The following is a 27,676-nucleotide window of genomic DNA, read 5'->3' on the forward strand; positions in this document are numbered from 1 at the left end:
ATCAATTTGGTTCTTTTTTATTATTTATTCTCTGCAAGTAAAAATATCTCTTTAAAGTGCATTGGTACAATGTTGAGTTGGCACATGGCATGTCATTTCTTGACATTCTGCACATTAGTTACTGCAAACACAAATCCACCCTGAACACAAATCTACCAGTGATGTTTCCAGGACCTTGAACTGCTGACTTTAGAACTACTGACATAAGACACTCTAAATTACAGTCACAAAACCATCAAATCTTAACAAAGCTTCACTGACATACTGGACACAGTGACATCATCAGTATGTTCTACATTCTAATTGTCACGAGAGCAATTTTGTTCATCAGACCAGACCTCAAGTCAGTCTTACAGAGAAGCCTTACAATTTGTTTCCGATGATCGCTGAATGCTTTTTTGGGATCCCAGGTTAACCCAAACAGTGTCTTGTGATCATTAGTGAACAATGCATGACAGTGCACTACGGTAATCATCTCTACATACCAGACAAGGCAGTGATTACCTCATGTCTGAATCTCAAACATTTTTATCGAATGATTTGAATGTGGTTTGTGTTATGCTGACATCATGAAATAATCACTTTGTGATGATGAGAAAACAAAATTTGTCATGCTGAGATTGTAAAATTTAGTCTGTGATCATCGGAAAATAAAACTGAAATAATTACACATATGTAAGGAAGCAGAGAGCGGCCCAATCATTTTTTTCCTAACTCCTACCTTCAGATCATTAGTTAATGATCTCAATGTTTTTAATAACAAGTTACTTTGTCTGAAAATATTCTATCTGAAGATAACACAACAGATGTTCTTGTTTTCTCATGATAACAGGAAAAGAGAAACTAAAGGGTATTTACAAAAGCATAGTGATGCCACACCAGAAAAAACTGATGCTGATCAGTTTTTAAAAAAAGATATTTACATAACAAGATAATCTTCTTGTAAAATTATCACCTGACCTTTTTTTTTTTTTTTTTTTTTTTTTGGCATGGCAGCTCTACGCCTCTGTAGCTCATTTTTCGAGATAACTGACAAAACAAACAAAAAACAGGCATAAACATGACATAAAGGAATAAATGTCAAATTTTAAACTTTTTAAATAAGAGATATCGTTTTCTCGGTGTTTGTGTTTAATTTTCTCAGGATGCAAGTCTTGTTTTCTTGAGACATTGGAATACAGCAAATTTTCATTTGAAAAAAAAAAAGTTGGTTTTCTCAAGATATTGGATTCTAGATATTAATCCTGAGATAACAGGCCAAACATCATAGGAAAATACAGTGATGAAAACCATGATTGCAAATAAAGCAGGTCTTTGCTCTCGTACCGATCTCATCTCTTGTAAACAAATTTGAACACTCCCTGCATTTCTAAAACCAGACATCTTTCAGATTATATTTCAGAGATTTTTTTTCCTTTCAAAAAAAAATAAAAAAAAAAATCAGTTATGGCATGAAACCAACTTTAAAGACATGGAAATTTTACACAAAATTAGCAGGTCCAATACAAAAACAATTAGTGTCAAAACCTAATACATTTAATATACTACAGAAACACTCAGCAGCACAAACTTTATTTAACTTGAAAACAACCTCTGCTGTGTGAGCTTTAGATCCACCCATTAATCTTCCTTTCATGTTGTAGCATACACTGTCATGTCATCCTTCAGTCAATCAGTCACATATTGATAATGGCTTTATGTTCCCCTTGGCTTTATCATACAATAATGTGCTTCAGTGATTATTTGGTGATTGTTCATCAACCATGAACCCCCCAGGAAAAGAAAACTAATAAGACTGCTCAAGAAAAGAGAAAAGGCAAAAGTAAGTCAGTCTGTAGAGGATACTGTTTTTGTTTACATCGTAAAACCATTAAGAACAATTTAAGGACTCGTCTGTCCATATTCATCATCATCATCACATATTGTTCAGAACTGTAACAGATGCCGCTGAGCATTTGTTCATCACTCTGTCAAATGTATTCAAACTTTTAGACAATTTTCTGTGCATTAACTTTTATATAACTTCCATAGTACTGAACTGACTCATATTTGTGAGATTCTTATAGTAATCTATTTCATGAGCTGCAGTATATCACTCATAATTTTGATAACACCTAGGATAATTATAAGTAAGCTAAGTCACAAAATATTATATGGAAGTCATAATTTGTAGTTGGTTTTTTTTGCTGAATGTGATGTTTCCAGGAATGATGCACCTCCAAAATGCATTCAAAACAAGTGGATGAATGGCTTAAGGTCCATGTTCATCAGTGATGTCTAAAACATACCGACAAAAACAGGAGAAAATGTACAGTGAGGTACATATTAAGCTATATGAAGAATCTGTTTAGGAATTATGGACAAAACATCATCCAAAAACAAAACAGAAAACACACACCTCAATATACTCAAAATAGTTTAGCATTTAAAAATATATTCACCATTAGCAAAAATTATACATTATATTGAAATAAGCAATCTAGTATGGCCCTGTTCCCATGACTCACTGCAGGATGAGTGTGCAAAAAAATTAAACACTGAAAAACAGCTTAAATGTCATCGGCATTGATGAAAGTTTGTGGAACTAAACTGAAATCATAAGACTTTGAAACACAAAGAAATGTATGGGAAATAGGCTTATGTGCTGCTAACCTCAGTTGGATCTGGATGATACCGTATCAGATACCGTATCTCCATTAAGAGTGAGGCCCTGGATGTATTTAGCTTGAAAAGTGCTAGCCTAACTCCATCACAAGAGAAATGCTAGCAATTGCCCATTTTCAGTCTTTATGCTAAGCTATGCTATTAATACAGCTGTGTCTTAAAACATGAAAAAATGTTTACCTGTTCGACACTGTGAAGCTGTCATTGGCTAAACCATGTAAGGTTTTAAGATTTTCCTTAAACCTGTACAATAGAGTGTTGACAGCAGAGCAATGACGAGAAATGAGAAAGAAAAACGGAATGGCAACAGCTGGGGCAAGTGTCCCCAGCTGTACTTAAAGCAGCGGACGTCGTGGTTCATGCACAGTAATTTAAACCCCTAATCCACCAGGGCACCCCAATTAATCTCTTCTCATTTTGTCTATTTTAAGAGTACGATGATGTTGAACTTCATAGCTTTTTCTCATGTCTGGATGCAAGGGGCATTCAGTAAACAGAGAGCCCCAGGATTGAGTCCTACAATCCATAAATGACTTTGGATTTTAGCACTCCTGGCCCCCTCTTCTTGAAGTCAATGGGTTTTTTGAATGGGGTTTTGGTTAGATGCCAGAAATAAGGTCTATGATTAACGCAAGCTGAAGAGACTTTCACGTTTTGTTCTACGACATCAAATACATCAGCAAATACCCCACTCAGGAATTTTGAGGCTTTTATGTGTCTTAAAAAAGGTGGTTGCTAACAAGTGGCTAAATGACACTGCAGAACGTCACCACACAGAACATGGCTTTACAGCCTCGTTGTGTTGGTGACGTTTAGTCATGTGACCATGGTGTAATTTTTTCATAACCTAATATTAGCTTTTTACTTTCAGCAATTGCATTTAGGCTTTAATTATCATAAAAGCGGTGTTCATTTGTGAAGAGTATCTTGCCGAACAAAGCATGTAAGTATCATAAACATTTGTTTACTACAAAGATTATTTTCTGCAATTATCCAAAATCCAATGAAAAAATCCCATAGGCTTTTTGGCAGGGGAACCAGGATGATATTAATTTTCATGTCGGCCTACGAAAAAATATCGTTGGAAAAAAGTATTTTCAACATCCTACTTTCCATGACTTAGCATTTTTAAGACCCTAAAAGGGTTGATTTAAGACATTTTCATATCAGTTAAGGCCTTATTTATGGATTCATGAATTCAATGGCATTAAGACTTTGTAAGGAAGCCCTGTGGGAACCCTGCATGTACTGTAACTGTGGGTTTTTACAGGAAACTGATTTCCCAAAAGTCTGATTGTTTCTTTAAAGCAATGAAATAAAGGGATGCTTTAAAGAAGGCCTTAATTTTAGATTCACAAATATAATGCCTTTAAGAATTTTGAGGGAACTGCAGAAACCCTGCACATACTATGACTGTGGGTTTTACAGGAAACTCATTTCCCAAAATGTCTGAATGTGTCCGAATGTGTAGTAAAATGAAGAGATGTTTAAAACAAACCAAAACAACAATAAAGAAATGCCACATAAAGGGGGCTCCACATACCACTGCAAATCATATTTCACATGGTTACACAAAGGTTTACTGTTGTCTTAACAACAGTCCTCTCCTTAGTTATCTCTAGACCTTTCCTTGCCATTTGGAATATACTGTAATGTTTTCTACAGAAAGCTACAGTGAAAAAGTGATGTATGACTATTTCCACAAGTCGCCAATCCAAGCTACAATGTTTAGTGTGTGCAACCACATAACGAGGGTGGGTATGCACAGCTGCCTTTGTAATGGGCAGATAGAAGACCTTACAGCTGTTCTGCCTTGTGTCAAAACTTTGAAATCACTGATCAAGTTTATGAAAAAAGTGGAATTAATTTAACCGAGGATGATTTGATTCATTCTCAGTGTTAACTAAACAAAGCAGTTTGTTTTAATGTGTCTGCCTGAATGTCTTTTTTTTTTTTTAAACACCATCACTAAGCAAAGCAGCTGCCATCCAAATAAACACACCTCTGCTGCTCGTAACATGCACACACAGAAAACACTAAGCCAGCGTCAACACACTGACAAGACAATGAAAAAAATCTCCAACTTGATGATTTGACTGAGATGACTCTGTGGTCTCTCTCTGGCCTACCGACTAAACCAGACACCACACAGTATATACTTTGGCCCTGACACACCAGGCCACATCTGGAGAAACTTAATGCAGAGCGATGGAAATACATCTTCCACTGCATTCAGCTGGCAGGAGTACCTGTGTTAAATCCTGATGTCTTTCATAGAAAACTCCTCTACCTCTGTGGAATCATGTGAAGTTTTTCCACATAGTTATTTACTTTTAATTTAAGTGTGGACGAAGCTGGTTCAAGTCCAGCTCTCTGTGCTGTGGAGTCACGCAGGTCACATCTTTTTCGTGGCACACTACTGCTACTGAAGGGACTGGTATTTCATTGGCAGCTACATTCAAAGGATTATTCAACTGTAATACATGTATTACAACTTGAATCTTACTGTTTGTAGTTTTGGCCATCTTTTCTATCAGTTACAAACACACTTTACCTATCAAAGCAATTGTAGATTGTAAAACTAACAGATGATCTAAACCCCTACATTTAGAGGTCAACTCAAAGTGAGTGCACCTGAAATGTTGGTACTAATCTCTTATTTGAAAGCCACAAGCCCAAATGGGTTGGTGTCACAATAAAGTTGTTGTTTATACTACAAATGTTCTTGGAGACCTTTTCCCTCTCTGTGCACCTTGGATGTTGGTGAAGCTGGGGCAGAAATTAAGACTCTGCTTATAATCTCTCATCCATATGAAAAACAAAAACCAACCTGTCTGATCATCTGACCCCATGTATTTGCTGTGTAACCACAGGAAACAGTGATGTCACAGTGTCCTCCTGACACACACTGAAGTACACTACTACACCACTGCAGGTCAGCAAAGGAAGATTTTCAGGGGTGTTGAGATGCCGTGTTTCCAGGTCTCAGTAATTTACTTTGAGTACAATGTTTCTATAGTTCTTTTTACACAGATATGGCATTATAGGGCCACCTTGAAGTCCCTTCTATATGCCTCCTTTGTATTTTTACACAGAGCGAAACAATAGCAACATTTTGCCGCTACAGTGTGTAATTTTAAACAGCACACCAGCATCATGGAAGCAAAAGAGAACATATTCGGCTGCTTCTTCTTTGGGTTAGCTGCTAACTGCTACCATCTACTTTTGAAATCTCATGCAGTCGGTTACACACTAACAACTTGTCCAAACGTCACACCCGTCACATTCATGGTCTTATCCTGCTGGCTGTCCAGCGCCGTTACAACTTCCACTGCTGGCTTAAAGGTGAGATAACTCTTGCCCCGTATTCCACAGTCATACTTTTTGTAAAGAACGTTGAGGCAGACTAGCAGTGTGACATTCCAGCCTTGAACAGGCAGTGTTTAAGGGGCTTGTGTCTGAAAGATATGATGGCCAAAACTGTAACAGTGAGTCTCAAGTTATAATAAACTAGAACAAACTTACATTGAAAAAGGTAAACCTGTGACTCTGAGCCCTGAACTCCCCAAATTCTGACTAAAACTAAAGCAAAATGACAGAGTTTATGTCATCTCAACTACTGACATCAACAACTGAAACAATCAATCACTGCAACCGTTACTTTGTGCTGGTAGTGAAAATATCTGATGGGTAGAAATGTCAACACATCTAAATATATATATATATATATATATATATATATATATATATATAAAATATTCAATAGTGCAAAACAAAATTAAAAGAAGCCCATTTGTTTCAGAGTAAATTCTCAAATATACTAAATAAACACTCAGCCCTAGTGATGTGTTATGTTGCACATATATGGGAATTTTTCATGATACGCATCTTTGTTCATTTCCAATGTGATGTGTTTGGGACGTGCTAAATGAAGAGCCTGTTAGTCAAACAGTCAATCAGCCAGTCTAGGCTGACTGAGAAATTTCTTATCAATGGGTTCCCACTTCTCTGTTTTTTCTATTTGTGGCTGTGGGATAAGTCATTCAGTCCATCACTGGAAAATGGCTAGTCTAATCTCCAACATAATATTCACAAAAATGCTTTGGTCCTTTATAGGGCTGTCACTTTTTTTTCATTTTATTACATTTTTGCATTTTATTATAAAATGCATCATGCTATAAATTAACTTGAATGAATGAAAAAGTGTCAGCCCTAGTCCTTAATGAGCATTAAACTTCTGTGTGACTACATTCATCTGCAAAAGTACAATAATTCAAACATTATGACACCTTTTTTTTTAAGTCAGGCATTGAAAAAAAAATCATCTGTTGAGCTTTTTATCACCTTGGAAGCATTCTGATTGGTCCAGCCACCCTGGAACCAAGTACAGCTGGACTGACATGATTCTGGCATGGGACGTTAGCAAAGTCCATTAGAGGGCTTTGCACGTACACACAGAACTGAGTTACACCAAAGTAACCTTGATTTCTGTTGCTCAAAATTCGGCAAAACTGGGACAAGCCAAACTCTCCACATTCAAACCATCCAAAAGAAAGAGAAGCAGGAAGAAACAAAGCGTTAAGTGGAAAAGTTATGATAGAAACAGATCAGTGACTGCTGTAGGGTCAGTTCAGTGAACTGCTGGTCAGTTTAGTCCTTTCCTACTTCTCTCTGAACTGTCTAATAGTGGTGATGAATCACCTTGTGAATTCACTGCACTAGTGTCTTACCCTCCACACCATCTTCTGTTCTACAGCCTCTGACTCCAAGCGCACAAACAATCTCCATGCGATGTGCTTCCTCCCTCACACCCCAGAGTCTGTGTACATGCCATTGATCAAGTAGTCCACCTGGGTGTAGTCCTTCCGCCTATAGCTCTCGTAGGCCTGTGTCACAAACACAGCCACCGTGACCAGGAAGAAGAGCAGGCCGAAGAGCAGGACGGCCAGTAAAGACGCTGTATCCACCAGCTGCCTGGTTAGAGCGGCTCCAGCTACATCTACCATGCCATCTCGCGTTCCCAAGGTGACCGGCTGGTTGGGATTGGCGGGAGCACTGGTGCTGGTAACAGGCCCTCTGGGTAAAGAGGTCTGAAATAGTGGCTTGTGAGTAGTTGGGGCATTTGGCTGTGTTGTGACAGCTGGTGGCAGTGTCATCTTTGTACCTGTGGTTGTAGTAATAGTAACGGTTGTGGTAGCTCTTGTAAGCGTGGTTGTTGCTGTTACAGTTGTTGCAGGGTGTGGTGGTGGTGGTGGTGGTGCTGCTGCTGCTGCTGCTGTAGATGTTGGTGTCACTGTTGTTGTGGATGTTGCGGTTTTTGTTGTCGATGTTGCCATTATTGTAGTAGATGCTGGTGTTGTTGCGGCTGTAGAAGTCACCAGCACAGTGGTTGTGTATACATTCGTAACAGGTTCTGCAGTTGTAGATGTAGTTGTAGTTGTACCATTGCTGGTGCTGGATCCAGTATGATCAGTCAGTGTGGCTGAGCCTGTGGTGGTAGGAGGAGGAGGAGCTGCAGGCTGAGTGACTGCCTCTGGTGATGGACTCTGATTGTCTGGTAGTGCCAGCTGCTGATTGGATGGTGGGGTTGTGGATGAATGGTTTCCTCCTTCGGTTTGGTTGAGTGAGGTTGAGGATACTATAGGCTCATTTAATTTGTGGCTGACAGAAGTGTGGTTGATGGATGAAGACAAGTTGGAGGAGAATTGGTCCTGCTGTGGTCCTTCTGCGGGAGCTGTTTTCAGATTTAGATCTGTTGCATTTTCACTGACAGCATTGTTATCACCTGGGGAACAAACAATTCCATAAATGACTAAGCTTAAAGAGAAGGACAAAAACTTATTATTACGATTATTAACTTAATATAGAACATATAAAATAACCATGTTATAAATAACATAACCAAAGCCTATGTAAACAGGCAATATGGGACAAAACAAACTATGATGACAGAAGCTTTGTAAAGTAAGTAGACCTGTTCCGCTGACATTTGGGTAAACATTCCTAAAATTGATGTAAATTGATATTTATTTTGAAATCTCCTTCAACCTAAATGCAAACACTTTTAAAGAAGTATTTCACTGCTGGAAAGATGGCCTTCCCACAAAACAAGGCTGTCAATGCAGTAGAGATGCAAAAACTTCTGAAACTGTGGCTACAGGACCAGGGAAAACAGAGGAAAAGGGCTGCGTCATTGCTTTTGCTCATGAGATAGAAAACCTACATCTTCCAGAATGCACTGCGCCACACCCGACTAAACGTTCCTGCTGGCGGGTGATGTAATGCAAGATGCTCGTCCGAAAAACAAACAAACAGTCTCAACAAACAATGTCATATTACAAACAATAGGTAAAAGTGTATTTCTGAAAGCGTTTTTGGTGAGAAATAGGCAATGCAGTAACAGAATCTTGATTCATATCTGGTCAGCGCTGCCTAGTCTGCAGTTCGGGAGCAGTGATTTGACATGATTGACAACTATGTTACAGCAGTGGTTCCCAACTGGTGGGTCGGGGTTCAGAAGTGGGACCCAGGCTCATTCTTAGGGTTGGGTCTGTATGAGAAAAAAAAAAAAAAAACGGTCCGGTTTTTGTAAAAAAAAAAAAAAACACATCAAGTCGGTAATACCAGATTTTCGCCACTTGGGGGCGCAATTGACTCATTTAAAATAAAAAACGACCTTAGGACAACAGGGTGACAGTAACAAGTTGTTTCTTTTACTCCTTACAAGTAAATTTTGCAGCTTACTCAATCAGTGCAAACAAGGGTTGCCTCCTTCGTCTGGCTCAAAGCCAAAGTGTTGCCATAGTGGCGCATTCTTTGATTTCGTCGAGACTAAATTGTCCGCCATTATCGACTCCCCGTCACTATTAAACAAACTCCAGGCTACAGTAGAGGCGCATGCGCACTCGCACCTCCTAGCTCAGTCCCCGCCCCACCCCCCTCTCTCTCCTGCTTGCTGTGCGCTTGGTGAAGAGGCAGACACAGGTGCTCACAGACTCGGGCGTACTACAAGCGGAGCGGACTACGTGTAAAAATGTCTGTGAAAAATCCCCGCGATGTGAAAAATACATGCTGAACAGTCTTTTGTGTGACACTGGTGCGCGAAGCGGAGTCCGCGCGGTCGTGCTTTGCGCACACAGGGCTTGCGGACGTCCACTTTTACTAGGCGGACCTCTGCGGCGTCCGCTCCGCGTATGTTCTGCCCGAGTATGCGGTCCGGTCGGTCTCAAAAAATAAAACCCGGTCCAAGACGGAGTACCGGACCGAATTGGTATTACCGAGAACCGACCCAACCCTACTCATTCTAAATGGATCCCAAGTGACTCGCAAGTGTGTCAAGTTTGTAAAAAACACTATCTTTAAGTAAAGTGAATTTCCAGTACAAAGCTTTTATTTTGAAGTGCCATTTCCTGCTGGGAAGTAAGTCACCAATGGAGAGCTACTTGACTGAGACAACAAACTAGTTCAACAACATGGCCAAATGCAAGTATGACACTGTACAGTGGCATGCAAAGGTTTGAGGACCCCTGGTCAAAATTTCTTTTACTATGAATAGTTAAGAGACTAGAAGATGAACTGATCTCCAACAGGCATAAAGGGAAAGAAGAAAGATGCTTTTCCACATTTTAGGCAAGATTACTGTATCATTTTTGTTTTACTACTTTTTTGTTACTACTCAAAGTCAACAAAATTTTGACCCGGTGTGCCCAAACGTTTGCATGCCACCATCTTTATTGAACTCTGCGGACCTTGAACTAATGACTAAGGAAAAATGTGGACCCCGTGGCTGAACCAGTTGGGAACCACTGTGTTACAGAGTCCTAAGCTCTAATTGGTTGTTTTCATTCACACACAATAAGGCCATTAGAAATGCCACAATCCAATAGAGTAGGCAGAAGAATATGATTTTTTATTTTTTTTTTTTATCTGTCTCATTTAGTGTTGTGTGTGAATATAGCGACAGTTTCAGCAAATATGGAAAAAAAGTTTTTGTTTTAATAAAAGTTACCATCTGGATCTTGAAATCATTTGAAGACATCACAATGAGCTCTGGGAAATTATGAAAGGTATTTTTCACTGTGGTCAGACATTTCATAGAGTAAATGATTGAATGAAAAATGGATTCACGCAACAATCCTCCTACAGCCCTAATCTTTTGTTTCTGCCCTTTGGCCTGTATAAAGATTTATAGAGCTTGGCAGTTAGGGTGAGGTATATAACTAAAGTATGATATGGCCAGATCAGGCGATTTATTGTTTCCGTGGTAGTGTTAAATGGTGAAATGTAATGCTGAACTATAAAACAAAACTTACACCATGAGTGTCTCTGGTGGGACTCATACTCACATGGAGGGGTGCAGTTACCTTGTGTCTTGTTGAAATGGGTTAAGGGCTCAGCCATGCCTGGGTCCTTTTTAGGTACTGAGGAGGAGGACGCAGTGAGGAGCAGCAGCAGCAGGCAGAGGAGATGAAGACACACTGATGGACACAGCTGGAGCGTTGAGGGATATGGGGACATGGTGGGCTGGGGGGCACTGACACAGACACACACACACACACACACACACACACACTCACACACTCACATACACTGCCCTAAAGCAACACACTCACATATATAGGTCTAGAGTGTATTTACACACATGCACACACTATCAACTTGCACAAACAAGGAGCTGACGCTCAGCTGAAATGGGAGGATGGAGACCAGGAGGACGTGAAGGCAGCATCCACTCTCTGGACCTACATGAGACATCAACACCAACACAACAGCAGCCATTAGAGATATCAAAGAGATCATTTTGTTTTAGACTTTCTATGTTCCACACATAGATTGTACATAAAGATGGACGACATAACAGCTCCCCAAAAGGTGAGCCAGAGCCTCTCGATTGCCCCCTGGTGGCTGGCTGCAGTACAGGTCATAAGCATCACCCCTCTTTGTTTGCATACAGGACATAAGCCAAACCAAAAACCTTTAAGTACACCTTACATAAATTCCACAAATATATTTTTCCCAAAGATGGTTTCTGTCATTTTAGGTAGTTTTTAATCATACTGCTGTATGTTCAAGTGCTTATTTGTCTGATTAATTTGGTTTTAATTAGTTATTTGATGCTATAAAACAGGATTTGATGACATGATTGACAGCACTATGTGCCAGTTGGTGTGCTCACAATCAGCGAAACTGCTGGCGATCAGATCGGACGGGCTGGGAACTCTACACCGCAGAGATGGCTGCTGCAATATTCTGGGTACAAATGACATCGCCACTGCAAGATGACAGAGGCCATATCCAGGATATCGTGGCTTAATTTCTGTACAGTGGGGGTAAGTGGAGCCGTGTCATCCATCTTTATTTACAGCCTATGGTTGAACTTGTAGAGACGCTTGTGATAGATAATACATAATAATACACTTAGATAATACACTTATATTTAGAGTTGTACCGATACCGATACCAGTATCGGAAATGCCTCCGATACTGCCTAAAATGCAGTATCGGGTATCGGCGAGTACAGCCTATGACCAATCCGATACCACATAATGCCTCACGTCATTACGCATACGCACGCTACAGGCAAACGAAACGGTACGGAGTTTAAAAAGCATTCTACTGTAGCCTTTAAAGTGTCTTTTTTTACCAAATTATTTGGCTGCACGTTAACCTTTGTCTTGATCTGTGTCAACATAATAATAATAATAATAATAATAATAATGATAAAAAAAAGTTTTATGGCATTCATTCTACTATTATGTATTCATTTCATAATATTTTACATAGAGTTTTAGGAGTTGAGACATACAACAATTCATATCCCATCCTTTTTTTTTTATGCGCTTGTATCGGATCGGTATTCGGTATCTGCAGATACCTAAGGTTCAGGGATTGGATTCGGTATTGGGAAGGAAAAAGTGGTGTCGGTACATCTCTACTTATATTAATATTAGGGTCCAAGCAGTGGCACTCACTCAGTACGTTTACATGCACAGCTTAATCGAGCTATGCTCAAAATTCGATTTTGGCATCTAATCGGACTTCTGTCCTTGTCCCAGTTTACATGCAACTGAGAAAATTGAATTACTGACAGGAACGTGTCCTCCTCCTCAACACTAGGTGGCGATATGCGTCGTTTCAGTGGGTTAATATGGCCCCCTTTCCGGTTGACCTATTACATCACTTAATAATAAACAACTGGAGTCAGGCGGCAGACCGGCATTTTCAAACAATAGCAAGATGGATAATGTTCATCTCGTACGTAATGTAAGCGTTACTGATTGTGCAGATAAGGTGCATGCTATCCCTCATGGTCATGGTGATTTCGAGAGGCAGACAAGAACGCCGTATGCTGTTGGAGGGCTACAACAATAGCATGTCTTGTCTGTTCCGGGGTCATATGCCAGCGCGGGGGGTGTGGAGCATGCGCACATGCATTGTCTAGTTTATCTCCGATTAAGGCGTATATATATGCCGGAGAAAATCAAATTCTAATTGCATTATCTAGGTGTCTTAATCGGAGTTGGAGAACTCCGATATTAGTCGGAGTAACGCGTTTACATGCACTTCAGTTGTCCAGTTACAGTCGGATTAAGGCAATAATTCGGTTTTTTCAAGTGTCATGTAAACGTACTGACTGCTGGGGCCCTGCTGTTTTTGTTTGTTTTCATTCCTTTCACTACATGTGTTCAAAAATCTGTAAGACCAGAAGTCACTATAATTGGCAGGTGGGTTGCATATTCCGCCAACTACTCAGGCACATAAAATGATGCTCATTGACCTCAAGGTGGTGCTGTAACAATCAAGTTTACCTTTTCACAATTCTCTCAAAACCGGCTTGATTTAGGGTTACACTCTTTGACCATTTTAATCTCTGAATTGATCCACATCTTTGCTTCAATGTCCCTCTGCACTAAAAATGACATATGTTGTGACCCATTCTCAAAATATTATTTATTGCACCATTCATTCAGAAACTTTGCAAGGATCATCTATGGACTTTGCTAATTCAAATTTATCAAGAAAACTGAGATAAATCAGTTTCAAATTCTACATTTGTAAACATGTGTCTTTAATTTCATTCATTTATCTGTTGTCAGTAACCGCCTGCTTCTTGCCCAGCAGGGTACACCCTGGACAGGTCGCCAGACTGTTAAAGGATTGCCACATAGAGACAGATAACCATTCACACACATTCACACCTGCGGCCAATTTAGTCACCAATTAACCTGCATGTCTTGGACTGTGAGAGGAAGCCAGAAAACCTGGAGAAAACTCAGTCTGACACAGGGACAACATGTTAACTCCACACAACGGGGCCCCAGCCAGTCGGTGGGTTTGATTCCTGAACCCTCTTGCTGTGAGGTGACAGTGCTAACCACCGCACTACTGTGCCGCCGTCTTTCAGTTCAATTTTAAATAAATGCTCATAATTCAAAATTGGCTTCACGGGAGGCTGGAGCTGATCCCAGCTGATATTGGCTGAGGACAGAGTACACTCTGGCCAGAATGCCATCAGTCACAGGGCCAAATAAATTTCTGCGTTTGTAAATGATGCTGAAAATCTGTTGAGTTCTTGTGTGCTGAGAACAAATCTCATTACTGTCTGTCTGTGGCAGCTACATCCAGGCCCAGCAGCAGCTACCATAGAACCCTGTAGCAGCCACCACCAGGCCAAGGAGCAGCTACATCCAGGCCCAGCAGCAGCTACCATAGGACCCTGTAGCAGCCACCACCAGGCCAAGGAGCAGCTACATCCAGGCCCAGCAGCAGCTACCACCGGACCCTGTAGCAGCCAGCATCAGGCCAAGGAGCAGCTACCTCTAGGCCCAGCAGCAGCTACCATAGGACCCTGTAGCAGCCACCACCAGGCCAAGGAGCAGCTACCCTGCAGCAGGTAAAACAGTCAGCGACCTAGCTGGCAGTAGCAGTGTGGCTTGCTTGTAGCCTAGGTCTGCTGCAGATCTCCACTTGTTGCTTTCCATTGTGAAATTGCTGTTTTTAGTGGCAAGATGGCCACTAAAGAAATTAAGAAAGACATTGAAAACTTAAAAAATGCGGTGAACATGTCTGATGAACTGGCAAAAATAGCCAACCAGCAACGTACAATAATAAATCTGATGAATGAAATTAAAGAACTCAAGAAACAGAACGAGGAGCAAACGAACAAGATTAAGTTCTTGGAGAACCGTGTATCGGACTTAGAACAGTACTCAAGAATGAATGATGTCATTATAAGCGGTATGACGATCAAGCTACAATCTTACGCCAAGGCCCTGAAAGGAGTACAACAACAGGACAGTGATGAACATGATGACTCAACGGAGGCACAGGTAACATCTTTCCTTCATGACAATGATATCTCTGTAAACAGAGACGACATTGAAGCATGTCACACTATACCAACAACAGAAAGTCAAACATGTTGTCATAGTCCGCTTTGCAAACAGAAACAATAAAATTGATCTTGTCAAGCAGGGCCAGAGATGGGACCAAGTCACACATGTGCAAGTCTCAAGTAAGTCTCAGGTCTTAACCTTCAAGTCTCAAGTAAGTCCCAATTCATTTTTTCTTGGGCAAGTCAAGTCAAGTCAAGTCACGTCACAGGTTATGTCAAGTCAAGTCAAGTCAAGTCCTGTAATAGGTCAAGTCAAGTCCAAGTCAAGTCACCTTATTATTGTAATTTTACCTGCAGAATCTGATCTTAATAAAGTGAAAAGACAAGATATAAGTAACTGTCAGTAAACATTGACTTCATCGCTGCAATGTTTACTTTGCAGGGATGACCCCCATGCGTGCGTGCGCACACACACGCCCACACACACACACACACACACACACACACACACACACACACACACACACACACACACACACACACACACACACACACACACACACAGGCAGCGGCCAAAATCACCCATTTAGCTCATTTAACCCTGTGTTGCTCGTTCACAAAACGTATAGCCGGTCTTGTGATGAACCAGTCGGAATGTTCGCTCATGTTTTCTGGGGTTAATGTTAGCAAATAAATTAAAAAACAAGTTCCAGCAAGTCATCGTGTCTCAAGTCAAGTCCTGAGTCTTTCACTTCCAAGTCCGAGTCAAGTCTCAAGTCTTTTATTTTTTGTCAAGTCAAGTCACAATTCATCAAAACAGCGACTCGAGTCGACATGAGTCCAAGTCACAATGACTCGAGTCCCCATCTCTGAGCAGGGCAGTAAGTTAAAGGGCACAAATGTCTATATTAATGAGCATCTCACCAAAGCAAATGCTGATATAGCAAAACAAGCAAGGTTCCTGAGAAAGAAGAAGATATGAACTTAATTGCATTAATAGAGGGAGTAGAGCAGGAGGAGGTGTGGCTCTATTTGTTGACAAAAGCCTCACTTACAAGGTTGTGGACAATATGTCAGTAATCCTTGATGATGTAATGGAGTGTATCACTATTGACATATGCATGAAAAAAACAAAAATGTCATTGTCAGTTGTGTCTACAGGAAACCTGGATCGAACATAGAAATATTCATAGAAAATATGGAAAGGGTATTTACTAAAGAAAAGCAAAAAGTCAAATATGTCTGTGGGGATTTTAACATAGGCTTGTTGAATCCCAACAGGCATAAAATGACAGATGAATTTGTTGAAGCAATGTATAGCATGAGTCTATTTCCAACAATTACAAAACCAACCAGAATAACATCTCACAGTGCCACTCTGATTGACAACATTTTTACAAACAATATGGAGAGCATCACTGTAAGGGGATTGTTAGTGATATTAGTGATCACCTGTCTGTCTTTGCGATCCATGAATGTAATCACAAGAGGAACTGGGAATGTAATGAAATTAAATACAGAAGAGGAATCTATAGCTGCATTTAGGAATGATTTAATGAATTATAATTGGAAAGATGTTTGTGAAGAAACTGATGTTAATAAAGCATATGAATTAAATGCATACGACAAAAATTGTCCCATCAAAGAATGTAGAAACAAAAATAAGTATTCTGAAAACCCCTGGATGACTAAGGGACTACAAAATGCCTGTAAGAAAAAGAATACTCTCTATAGGCATTTTATAAATTACAGAAGTAAAGAGGCGGAGATTAAATATAAGAAATACAAAAACAAATGAACTAATATTATGAGGGTATGTAAGAAGGATTATTACAATAAATTATTAGAGAAAAATAAAAGCAATGTAAAAAGTATATGTAATATATTAAATAATATTATTAGAAAAAGCCAAACCAAACCAGATTACCCTTATACAGATAATGGCATAACAATTATTGATATGAATGAAGTGGTTGATAGATTTAACAGTTTCTTTGGTAATGTGGGACCTAAACTGGCCAAAGAAATAAATAACTCTGGGAAAAGATGTGCTGAGGAGAAATGTGTGGAGACAAATCCAAACTCAATCATATTGGGACCTGTAGAAAGTAAGGAAATTGTTGATATTGTAAATAAGTGTATAAGTAAAACTTCAAAAAATTGGAATGATATTGATATCTTTCTAGCAAAGAAAATAATAAATGGAATTGTGGATCCACTAACATATTTATGTAATTTATCATTCAAAACAGGAACATTTCCAGATAACATGAAAGTTGCTAAAGCCATTCCATTGTATAAAGATGGTGACAAACACCTTTTCACCAACTATAGACCTGTATCCTTGCTTTCGCAGTTCTCAAAAATAATTGAAAAACTTTTTGTTACAAGACTGGGTAACTTCATAGAAAAAAACAATATACTAATGGACAGTCAGTATGGTTTCAGATCAGGCAGATCAACTTCTACGGCATTAATTGAGTTGGTAGAGGAAATAACAAACTGTATAGATGACAAGAAATATGCTATGGGAATATTTGAGGACCTAAAAAAAAGCATTCGACACAATTGATCATGAGATACTACTTAAAAAACTGGAGATGTATGGCATCAGAGGGGTTGCATTGGATTGGATTAAGAGTTACATTGAAAATAGGCTTCAATTTGTGCAGATGGGTAACAATAAGTCAAAGAGTCTGAATATTACATGTGGTGTACCACAGGGGTCAGTCTTGGGCCCTAAGCTATTTATTTTGTACATCAATGACATTTGTAGAGTCTCAAATATACTTAAGTTTGTTTTCTTTGCGGACAACACAAGTATTTTTTGGTCTGGGGAAGACTTGCAGCAGCTCTTGAAAGTGGTCACGAAAGAAATGCATGAATTAAAATGTTGGTTTGACACAAATAAGTTATCATTGAACTTTAACAAAACTGAATTTATGTCATTTGAGCAGCGTAAAATGAATGATGATATTCAAGTGGAAATTAATTTGCAATATAAAGAGTATTTGAAAACAAATTTTTAGGTGTTTTAATAGACCAAAAGTTCTGCTGGAAGGCCCACATTAAGTACTTGTGTTCTAAGATGGCAAAGAGCATTGGAGTGCTGAGTAAATGTAGATACATCTTAAATCAAACAACACTACACTCTCTGTACTGTGCACTGATATTACCATATCTGATCTATTGTGTTGAAATCTGGGGTATAACTTAATGCACATTGCAAAAAAGAGCAGTAAGGATAATAAATCATGCTGGGTATTTCAATCATACCAATCCTCTATTTTCCAAATCACAGATATTGAAATTTATGGACTTGGTGAAGGTTAGAACAGCAATAATGGTATTTAAAGCAAGAAACAATGCACTGCCTGAAAACATTCAAAAAATGTTTCAAAATAGAGAAGGAAAATATCATCTAAGGGGAAAACTAAATTTTAAACAACCTTGTGTACGTACTACTCTTAAAAGCATGTGCATATCAGTCTGTGGGGTAACTTTGTGGAATGTTCTTGACGAGGGAATCAAACTAAGCACTAGCACTATACAGTTTAAAAACAGATACAAGAAAAAAAATTCTTGCCAAATATAAAAAAATGACCGCTTAACGACTATTTATTTTTTCTATGTATTTCTTTTATTAAATTTCTGTTCCTTATATGAAGCATCATGTATAAGTTGAGTTTAAGATATTGCAGGAGGATAATTAAATTATGCCTTGATTTTTTTTTTTTTCTTACTACTTTGTTTATTTATTTTTGTTGTTGTAATTGTATATTATTTTGTCAGGGATAAAGGACTTTATATCTTTTTGATTTTTCTTTTTGTTTGTTATTTGTATTATATATAATAACGTGAAGAAGGGGCAGGACTAAGTAAGCTCTTTGCTTCCTCCTGTTCCCTCTCGAACACATTATTTTATGGGTTGTTGTTTTTTTTTCTGGATAAGACTGTTTATTTGTCGTTGTGCTTTTTATGACATTTTGTTACTTTTATTTTTATGGTTATTTGTTGTTCGAGAAAAACAATAAACTAAACTAAACTATAGCCTGACAGCTTTTACAATTGTCATTGTAAAAAAACAAAAAAAAACAAAAGCAACCTTTGTATTTTGGATATTTTCTAATACATTTTTTATTGCTGAATAGACCTTGTAAAGGCAGGCAGGGTGTTTTTCAAACAGAAACAATTTTCATTAGCTAAAAACAAATTGTACTGGAGGCTACCAGGCTTTTGCAAAACTCCTCTGTGTTATCCAGTATGACTTTGCATACCTGTAGTTCTGAAAGAAAGCTTGGTTTACAGATGCAAAAATGAATCCAAACTGCATAGCAAAAACTATGGTGTCACATGATTACAAATTACTGCAAACAAATTACATTTAGTCTTTTACTACAAAATGTAAACAAAGCTGCGTGCAGCAAGGAGTGTGGTTCAACAGTCTATGGGTTCAACTAAGAATTTTTGCAGGGGACAGAAGGCAGCACCACAAAACAAATGTGAGGACTGACTGCCATCTAGTGTCGCAACAATGAAAGTTGCAGTTAGTGCGGTACAACCTGTCATTAATGTTTATTTTATGGAAAAAGCCTAAAACCTTTTCTGCAAGTGTATGATTTCACATAAATATAAAGAAATAATTTTTTGTATGTTATTTTACTCAAGGATCAAGTTATGGAAGTCTGAAGCTTTATGAACTGAAATGTTAATTGAAACTGGAAATGGAAATGCAGTTTCACAATATTAACGCTTTTACACTGGACATTTAAACACTGTAGTTGGAGCAAACTTGAGTAAAAAGTGACACACAAAGTAAGTAAGAGAAATAATCTTTTTTCCTTTTCAATTTTCATGAGGTCATACTTTGAGGATTTTCTCTACTTTATGATAAGAGATACTCAAATGGGAAAAAAGAGAAACGACACCATCTTTCACAATTTTCACAGCCTTTGAACCCTTTTTAAAAGTCACTCCAGTGTTTCTGAATATAAATCAAATAGCTGTGGTTGTTAATTGTGTTGAAACCTTCCATTGACAAGGCTGTGCCCACAGCTTTGGTTCATATTTTACTACAATTTCTGCTTCTAATCACCACCTATACTGCCTTAATAGGGCCCTGAATTGGTGTCAAAGCTCAACAACCAACAATAAAGAAATCGCACCCGTCACTGTGTTACCAAAAAAAAAAAAAAAAAAACTTTTATAAACCTCACCCGTTTCAATCGAAACATTTTTTGCCTACATGTTAACCTATGAGAGTGTTAGAACGTGGTTTGAGTAACAAGAATGGCCGACCATTCAGGTGACAGGGGCCCCATACTCGACACCCACTCCACAAGCTTAACTAAATTTTACGTGGCTTTAACCAAGAATTCCTTTCAGATCTTGACTATTGTAGGTCAGAGTAGCTGAGCTGATCTGCTGATAGAAAAAGAAAAAAATCTGAGAACTGGGCAAGAGAAAGAGATGGAGACAGCTGACAGGGAAGGGCAGAATGAGAGGCAGGAGAGACTGTAAGGAGAGACAGAGGATAACAGTCACAGTGGGAAGAGATCAGGACTCATGAAAATGAGAAAAGGGAGAAGGAGAAGAACCGGATGTGAAGTATGAATGAACTGAGTGAGAAGGACCAACAGAAACTGAAGGACAAAGATTAAGTAAGGGAGGAACGAATCCACCTGGACCTCATGGTATGCTTGTTTTCTGTACATATTCTATCATGTACCCTCTCCACTACCTACTGGACTAACAGTGAAGCTCTTACTCTAACAGACTGGTTCAGCTTCACTGTCACCAATACAGTAAATCTCTCCTGCCCAAAGCAATAACACTTACAACTCCTCACTTCTGAGTAACAGAGAACCCTCAGACCTCTTAATTTCTGTCCCAACCAGGGTTGGAAATCAACTTTTTTGTCCACCTGCCACTGCGGCTGGTGGATTCTGAAATATACCAGGCACTCAATAGATTACAATTGTACCTATTACAGTTTTTTTCTTTTCTTTTTTTTTTTTGAGTAAAGCAAATCTAGCAGCCACTTGCATATTTTGAAAGCAATTGGCTGATGGCTGGCTCCTTATTCCAGCCCTGAACCAAACCAAACTCCACTCTGTTTAGCTACTTCAATTCCATTAACCTTGCATAAGGTGAATTTGCACATTTTCTCCCACTGTACCTCACTGCATTCCTAAAACTTCAACAAATTTGCACACTTGTCTAATGTACATATCCATAATATATTATCCTATGTATATATTTTATATCTTAGTAGATGTAGTTGAATATACTGTGTATTCTAGTATATTCTTTTTATTGTGTGTTCTATAGATATTTTATATATATATATATATATATATATATATATATACTTAAAGAGTATGCTGTTTTTTCTCTTGTATTTTGTTCTGTGCAATTTTAGAGTGAAAAAATTAAAAAAAAGAGTACCCCAAGACATTTCAGCTCTCAGACAACTTTTACCAGGGTCTCAGACCTTAATTAGCTTGTTAGGGCAATGGCTTGTTCGTAATCATTGTTTGGAAAGGCCAGGTGATGCAAATTTCAAAGCTTTAACATTCTGACCTCTTTCCATCTCACAGGTAGAGGGAGTTCAGCTAAGTTCCAGCAAAGTCGGAAGCAATCCTCACACCATCTGTAAAACAGCTTAAGATGAAGAGAGGATGGCTTCTACAACAGGACAGTGATCCTAAACACACCTCGAAATCCACAATGGACTACCTCAAGAGGAGCAAGCTGGAAGTTTTGCAATGGCCCTCACAGTCCCCTGACCTAAACATCATTAAAAATCTGTGGTTAGACCTTAAAAGAGCAGTGCATGCATGACAGCCCAAGAATCTTACAGAGCTAGAAGCCTTTGCAATGAAGAATGGGTGAAAAATCCACCAAACAAGAAGTGAAAGACACTAAGCTGGTTACAACGTGTTCAGAGGCTGTGATACTTGCCAAAGGGGGTACTTCTAAGTACTGATAATGCAGGGTGCCCAAACTTTAGCTTGAGGCCCTTTTTTGTTATTTTACAACTGAAAAAGGTTTAAATATAAGAGTAATCTTGCTTATAATACTGAAGAAATGTGTCATCTTTAACTTTTTGCCTTTTGGAAATCAGTTCATCTTTTACTTGCTTAGCTGTACACAATAAAAAGCCCTTGCCATTAAAGTCACTGGGCCCCAAAATTGGACATAACTGATGGAATTTCAGTTGGACTGGTTTCATTTGGCTCCTGCACAAAACTTTGCATAGTGACCTGCCCTAAATGTAAACAGTAACACTCACAGGTCATTAGAGATGCCAACGTGGAGAAAAGCGGTGAGACACGCGAAGTGCGCGGTCTACATGATCTGCCGCGTGTCAGCATGAAGAAGCCTCAGGAGGACCAAAGTCCATGTAAAATCTGTCTGTTTGACGCTGCCTCATGCACTGAACAGAGCTACACCTAAGGACACCCAATCAAATAACGATACCAACCAAGGCCTAAATTTAGTTAAACAATTATCTTGTTAATCAAACCATTCCTCAAACACACTGTGACTAACCCAAAGGCAGCTAGCACTGTGTGAACATTAACAGAAGCTACCAGTTTATCTTAAATGTGTTGTTGGGTCCGTGGTGCGCTAACATAACACTGAGCAGCTGACGTTACGGTAAAGGAACTGAGTTACTATGTGCCTGGTGGGACGATAAATGATGAGGCAAGGCGGAGCTACAGCTCACCGACGCCGCTAACACTGGCCTGAGGACAAGTTGTAATTATGGAAGTTTGTTCAGCGTTCAACGTCAACGTTAGTTCAGCTGGGTAACACCAAAGTTTAGCACACACTCAACCACTGCTAACACGGTGGCAGGAGCCAACACGTTAACAGTTAACCCTCAAACTGCTACGATAACGGCGTAACCTGCTAAGTTACCGGCGAGGGAAACATATTTAACGGTGTATTAAGAATAAGCTGGCGTTCAATAATGAATATATATTAACATATAAGACAGTTAAAATCTACATTGTAGCCTAGCTAATGCTAACAAACCATTTTCATAAGGGTGGGTTTTCTGGATAATCTAATGCAATCACTAAAATGCTAACTACAATAAATTAGACTTCGGGGACTTACCAGAGATATGTTGCGACCGATTTAATGAACCCGACAAGCACAGACAGCTAAACAGGCTCAACTCAACACACACTCAACACTTCCTGTAAGCAGGAGGTAAGCTCCTTCTTCTCCGGCTAATTTGTGGCAGCGTGCACTCATCATCGGTGTGTTGCTGCCCTCTGCAGTTAACACCAAAGTAAAACAACATAAGTTCAATATGCATACAGTGGTTGCAGTTTGCAGCAGAGGTGGTTAGGTAATTTAGGACATAATTGGGATAAACTTTATATCTTGGACTCTTTAAATATTAGCATCCAATCACCAAAAATGTTATTGCATTTTTTTGTTATCATCTTTTTTTTTTCTTGTTTAAACACAGGTAACAAACAACAAACAATAATACACAATAATTACCCCCACCCTTGGCAGCAGCCAAGGCCATATTAATTTGGCCTAAGTAGATCAACTGAAGAAGAAAATAAATTGATTATGAGGAAACTACTACCACTACTACTAATAATAATACCAATACTACTACTATATGACCACTACTACCACTGCTACTCTTACTGATAATAATAATAATAATAATAATAATAGTAATAATAGTAATAATAATAAAACTGAAATGTATCTTAACCTTAAGTTGGCTTCAGTGTCAAACAAAATAAATTTAAAAAAAAAAAAGAAATTATTTGGCACAAGTATGTAAGTGTAAACCTTAATTGCAAAGAAAATATGCTTAGACATGCATTAAATCACTTGTATTTTATACACAAGAAAAAATTTCACATTAGTGGACTGGCCCTTTAAACTCAAATTTCTTTCAGGAAAACACAACATTTTCAGAAATCCTTATTTCAGTTTCTAATAATGTCCTTTCCCTTAACCTTTAACAAAAAGGGTTGATTATTTGCTTACAGGACTAAGTTAATGTTTGAGCACAACAGTTCCCTTTAAAACTTATGAGATGCAACTCAACTCAACTCAACTCAAACTTTATTTATAAAGCACATTTAAACAACCAAGGTTGACCAAAGTGCTGAACAGGTCAATAGAAATAAACAAGCAAATACAATTAGGTACCTAATAGTACACCACAATAATAACCATAAGATACATAAAATACAATACAATAAAATAAAATACAAGAGTTATAAAATAAGATCAAAATAAGCTAAAATGTTTGGGTGTCCAGCTCAACCTGAGTTAAAAGCCTGAGAGAAGAAGTGGGTTTTAAGAAAAGACTTAAAAACCTCTAGGGTCTGGGCAGACCTAATGTGCAGGGGCAGGCTATTCCAGAGCCTAGGGGCAGCCGCCCCAAAGGCTCTGTCGCCTCTGGTCTTCAGCCTAGTCCTAGGAGTAGCCAGTAATAGCTGACTGGCTGATCTCAAGGCTCTGGAGGGAGCATGAAAGTGCAGGAGTTCGGTTAAATAAGGGGGTGCCAGCCCATTTAGGGCTTTAAAAACAATCAATAAAATCTTAAAATCAATTCTAAAACGCACTGGAAGCCAGTGGAGCGAGGCCAAGATTGGTGTGATGTGATCGTGTTTACGCTTTCCAGTGAGGAGGCGGGCTGCTGCGTTCTGGACAAGCTGTAGACGGTGTAGCAGTGACTGGTCAATACCGACATAAAGCGAGTTACAGTAGTCCAGACGTGAGGTTATAAAAGCATGGATTACCCTCTCTAGATTCTGGGGGGAGAGATAGCCCTTTACTTTAGCTAAAAGCCTGAGTTGATAAAAGCTGGTTTGTATTACTGATCTAACTTGTTTATCGAATTTAAAAGCACTGTCAAAGGTCACACCGAGATTTTTAACAGAGGAACGGATGTTAGGAGTGAAGGGGCCCAGAAAATCAGCAGAGTAATCGGAGGGGTCACATCCAAACATAATGATCTCTGTTTTATCCTCATTGAGATTTAAAAAGTTACTGTCCATCCAGGATTTGACATCTTTTAAACATTCTAGCAGTGGCTGTACAGAATCCTTGCTAATGGATTTAAGGGGCAGATAGATCTGTACATCATCTGCAAAACAGTGAAAAGGTATGTTGTGTTTCTTAAAAATCAACCCTAATGGCAGCATGTACAGCAAGAAGAGGATGGGGCCCAAAATGGAGCCTTGGGGGACACCGCAGGTGAGAGGAGCCGTAGCTGAGTTGAATTCCCCTAAGTTAACTGAGAAGCTCCGATCAGTGAGGTAGGACTGAAACCATAGAAGGGCAGTACCTGTGATACCCACCCACTGTTCCAGGCGAGACAGGAGGATCCTATGATCTACGGTATCAAAGGCTGCTGACAGGTCAAGCAGCACCAGAACAGCAGAGTTACATGAATCAACAGTTGACAAAAGATCGTTAAAAACCCTCAAAAGTGCTGTTTCAGTGCTGTGATGTGGTTTAAAGCCAGACTGGAACTTTTCATACATGTCATGGGCCACTAGGAATGATTGCAGCTGAGTAAAGACCACTTTCTCCAAAACCTTGGACAAAAATGGTAATTTGGAGATTGGTCTGTAGTTTGACAGGAGAGAGGGGTCCAGGTTTTTCTTTTTTATAAGGGGCTGCACTACAGCATGTTTGAGAGCAGCTGGAACACACCCTGAGCTAAGGCAGGTATTTATGACAGCAAGAACAGTGGACCCCACAGTACCAAAAACATCTTTGAAGAGGCGAGAGGGAATGCTGTCAGAGGGACAGTTAGTCGGCCGCAGATGCTTAACTATATCTGATAGTGAGGAGAGAGATACTGGCTCAAACTGGTCAAAGACAGCAGGTAAAGGAGGCACAGTGGGGTCAGGACCAGGGGCAGTGAGAGTGGAAGCAACTGGCCTAAGGGCAGAAATTTTTTCAATAAAAAATTTAAGAAAGCTCTCACAGAGAGTGGGCGATGGCACGACTGGAGAGTTATCGCACGGGTTTACAAGGGAGTTAAAAATGCTGAACAGAACCTGGGGCTTATGACTGTTATTGGAGACAATATTTGATATATACTCCATTTTGGCAGCTTTAACGACTCGCTGGTAGGCTGATAAACATTCACGTAAAGCTTCTTTGGAGACGTGGAGCTTATCTTTTTTCCACTTCCTCTCAGCACGCCGACATGAACGTCTGAGAGAACGTGTGGAGTCATTTAACCATGGCTCAAAAAATGCTTTAGAGCGCTTAAATCTGAAAGGGGCAACAGAGTCCAGGATATCAGTGCATGTAAAATTAAAAACACTTAAAAGCTCTTCGGCATTAAGACCATGATTGACATCCGGAGTGCTAAACATGTTTACGTCGGCATACATGGCAGAGAATTGTGATGCAGTTTGAGGGTTCAACATGCGCAGGCGGCGTGAGGGAGCACGGGTTACAGTCCGCGAACAGGGGACTGAAACGGTAAATAAAACAGGCAGATGGTCAGAAATACATGCTGTTTCACATATCTCATTTACACTCACAGATAACCCATGTGATAGCACAAGATCTAAGGTGTGACCCTTCTCATGAGTCGGGCTGGTCACAGACTGAATGAGATTAAAAGAAGCGATGAGGTTTGAAAAATCACTGACCAGAGGTCTGGATTCACAACACACATGGACATTAAAATCGCCAGAAATTAAAAAGTGGTCATACTTCACAGTAACCTCTGATAGAAAATCGGCAAAGTCATTAATAAAGTCCTTATTAAATTTAGGAGGACGATATACAACTGCAAACATGACAGGAGGGGACAGGTTTAGCTCAAACAGTTGCAGCTCAAAACTGGAATAATTGTCAAATAGAATTTGACGACATTCAAAGCTGGATTTGAACACAGAGGCTAGACCTCCACCTCTGCCGGTGGTCCGAGGGGAACTGAGAAATAAGCAGTCAGGAGGAAGGAGTTCAGAGAACGGTGTACACTCACCAGCCTGAAGCCAAGTCTCCGTCAGGAGCAGAAAATCCAGATCACGAGAGGTGAAAAAGTCTTTTAACAAGAAAGTCTTGTTTGCTAGCGATCTAGCATTAATCAGGGCAATACGGAGAGTAAGCTCCTCAGTGGCTGAAGTGGCTGAAGCTGAGACACGAGCCAGCGGGCGAAGGATCCCATGGTCCACACCACCTCTGCGGGCTCGCAACCGGCGGGGCAGAGCAATGGTCTCTATAGGGAAAATGACCGGTGGAAGTGGCAGTGATAGCTGGGGCCTGTGGGGGGTGGTGGCGGGGGAAATAGTGCTGTGAGCAGTTGGTGTTGTTGGCGTAGAAGAAGTAGACTCCGGTGAGGGGGTGTGGCAGGTAAACAGTCAGTCGCGTGGAGCATACTGGACAGCGTGGCGAATGTTTGCTGTTAGCATCTGGCTGCCCAGCCTGTTTGGGTGGACACCGTCGGGCTTGTAAAAGGAGGGACGGTTCCAAAACAGGTTAAAATTGTCGATAAAACCAAAGTTAAGAGCTTTGCAGGTGGACTGTAACCAGGTGTTGAGGTACAGGAGTCTTGAAAAACGCCCTGCTCCGAGGGTGTGTACTGGGAGAGGACCGCTGATAAATACAGACTTTCCGGTGTCATTTAAAAATCTAAAAAGGGCATTAAAATCCTTTTTA

General features: G+C 39.6%; 1 protein-coding gene across 3 annotated transcripts; it reads right to left on the reverse strand.

The window, feature by feature from the left end:
• wu:fa25f02 (uncharacterized) lies at positions 1-27,122 on the reverse strand. 3 transcript variants are annotated; one of them, XM_050072280.1, is made up of 3 exons: positions 27,003-27,122; positions 11,028-11,405; positions 1-8,449 (listed from the first exon to the last, which is right to left on the reverse strand). In XM_050072280.1, exons 2-3 carry the CDS (start codon positions 11,179-11,181, stop codon positions 7,470-7,472), a joined length of 1,134 nt encoding a protein of 377 aa, XP_049928237.1. In that variant the 5' UTR covers positions 11,182-11,405; positions 27,003-27,122; the 3' UTR covers positions 1-7,469. The 3 variants fall into 3 exon arrangements, with proteins under 3 accessions (XP_049928237.1, XP_049928236.1, XP_049928233.1); XM_050072279.1 differs by having other exon boundaries at positions 11,010-11,405; XM_050072276.1 differs by lacking the exon at positions 27,003-27,122 and adding an exon at positions 23,126-23,226 and having other exon boundaries at positions 11,010-11,405.
• Positions 27,123-27,676: the final 554 nt, after the last annotated feature.

The sequence above is a fragment of the Epinephelus moara genome, chromosome 20, assembly GCF_006386435.1.
Source record: "Epinephelus moara isolate mb chromosome 20, YSFRI_EMoa_1.0, whole genome shotgun sequence".
Classification (NCBI taxonomy): domain Eukaryota; kingdom Metazoa; phylum Chordata; class Actinopteri; order Perciformes; family Serranidae; genus Epinephelus; species Epinephelus moara.

Excerpts from the sequence above, each read along its gene's own strand:
- wu:fa25f02 (XM_050072279.1), bottom strand. The coding sequence starts at position 11,181 with ATGTCCCCATATCCCTCAACGCTCCAGCTGTGTCCATCAGTGTGTCTT. Across the intron at positions 8,450-11,009 it reads AGGTAACTGCACCCCTCCAT|GTGATAACAATGCTGTCAGT; the intron begins GTGAGTATGAGT and ends TTTGTTCCCCAG.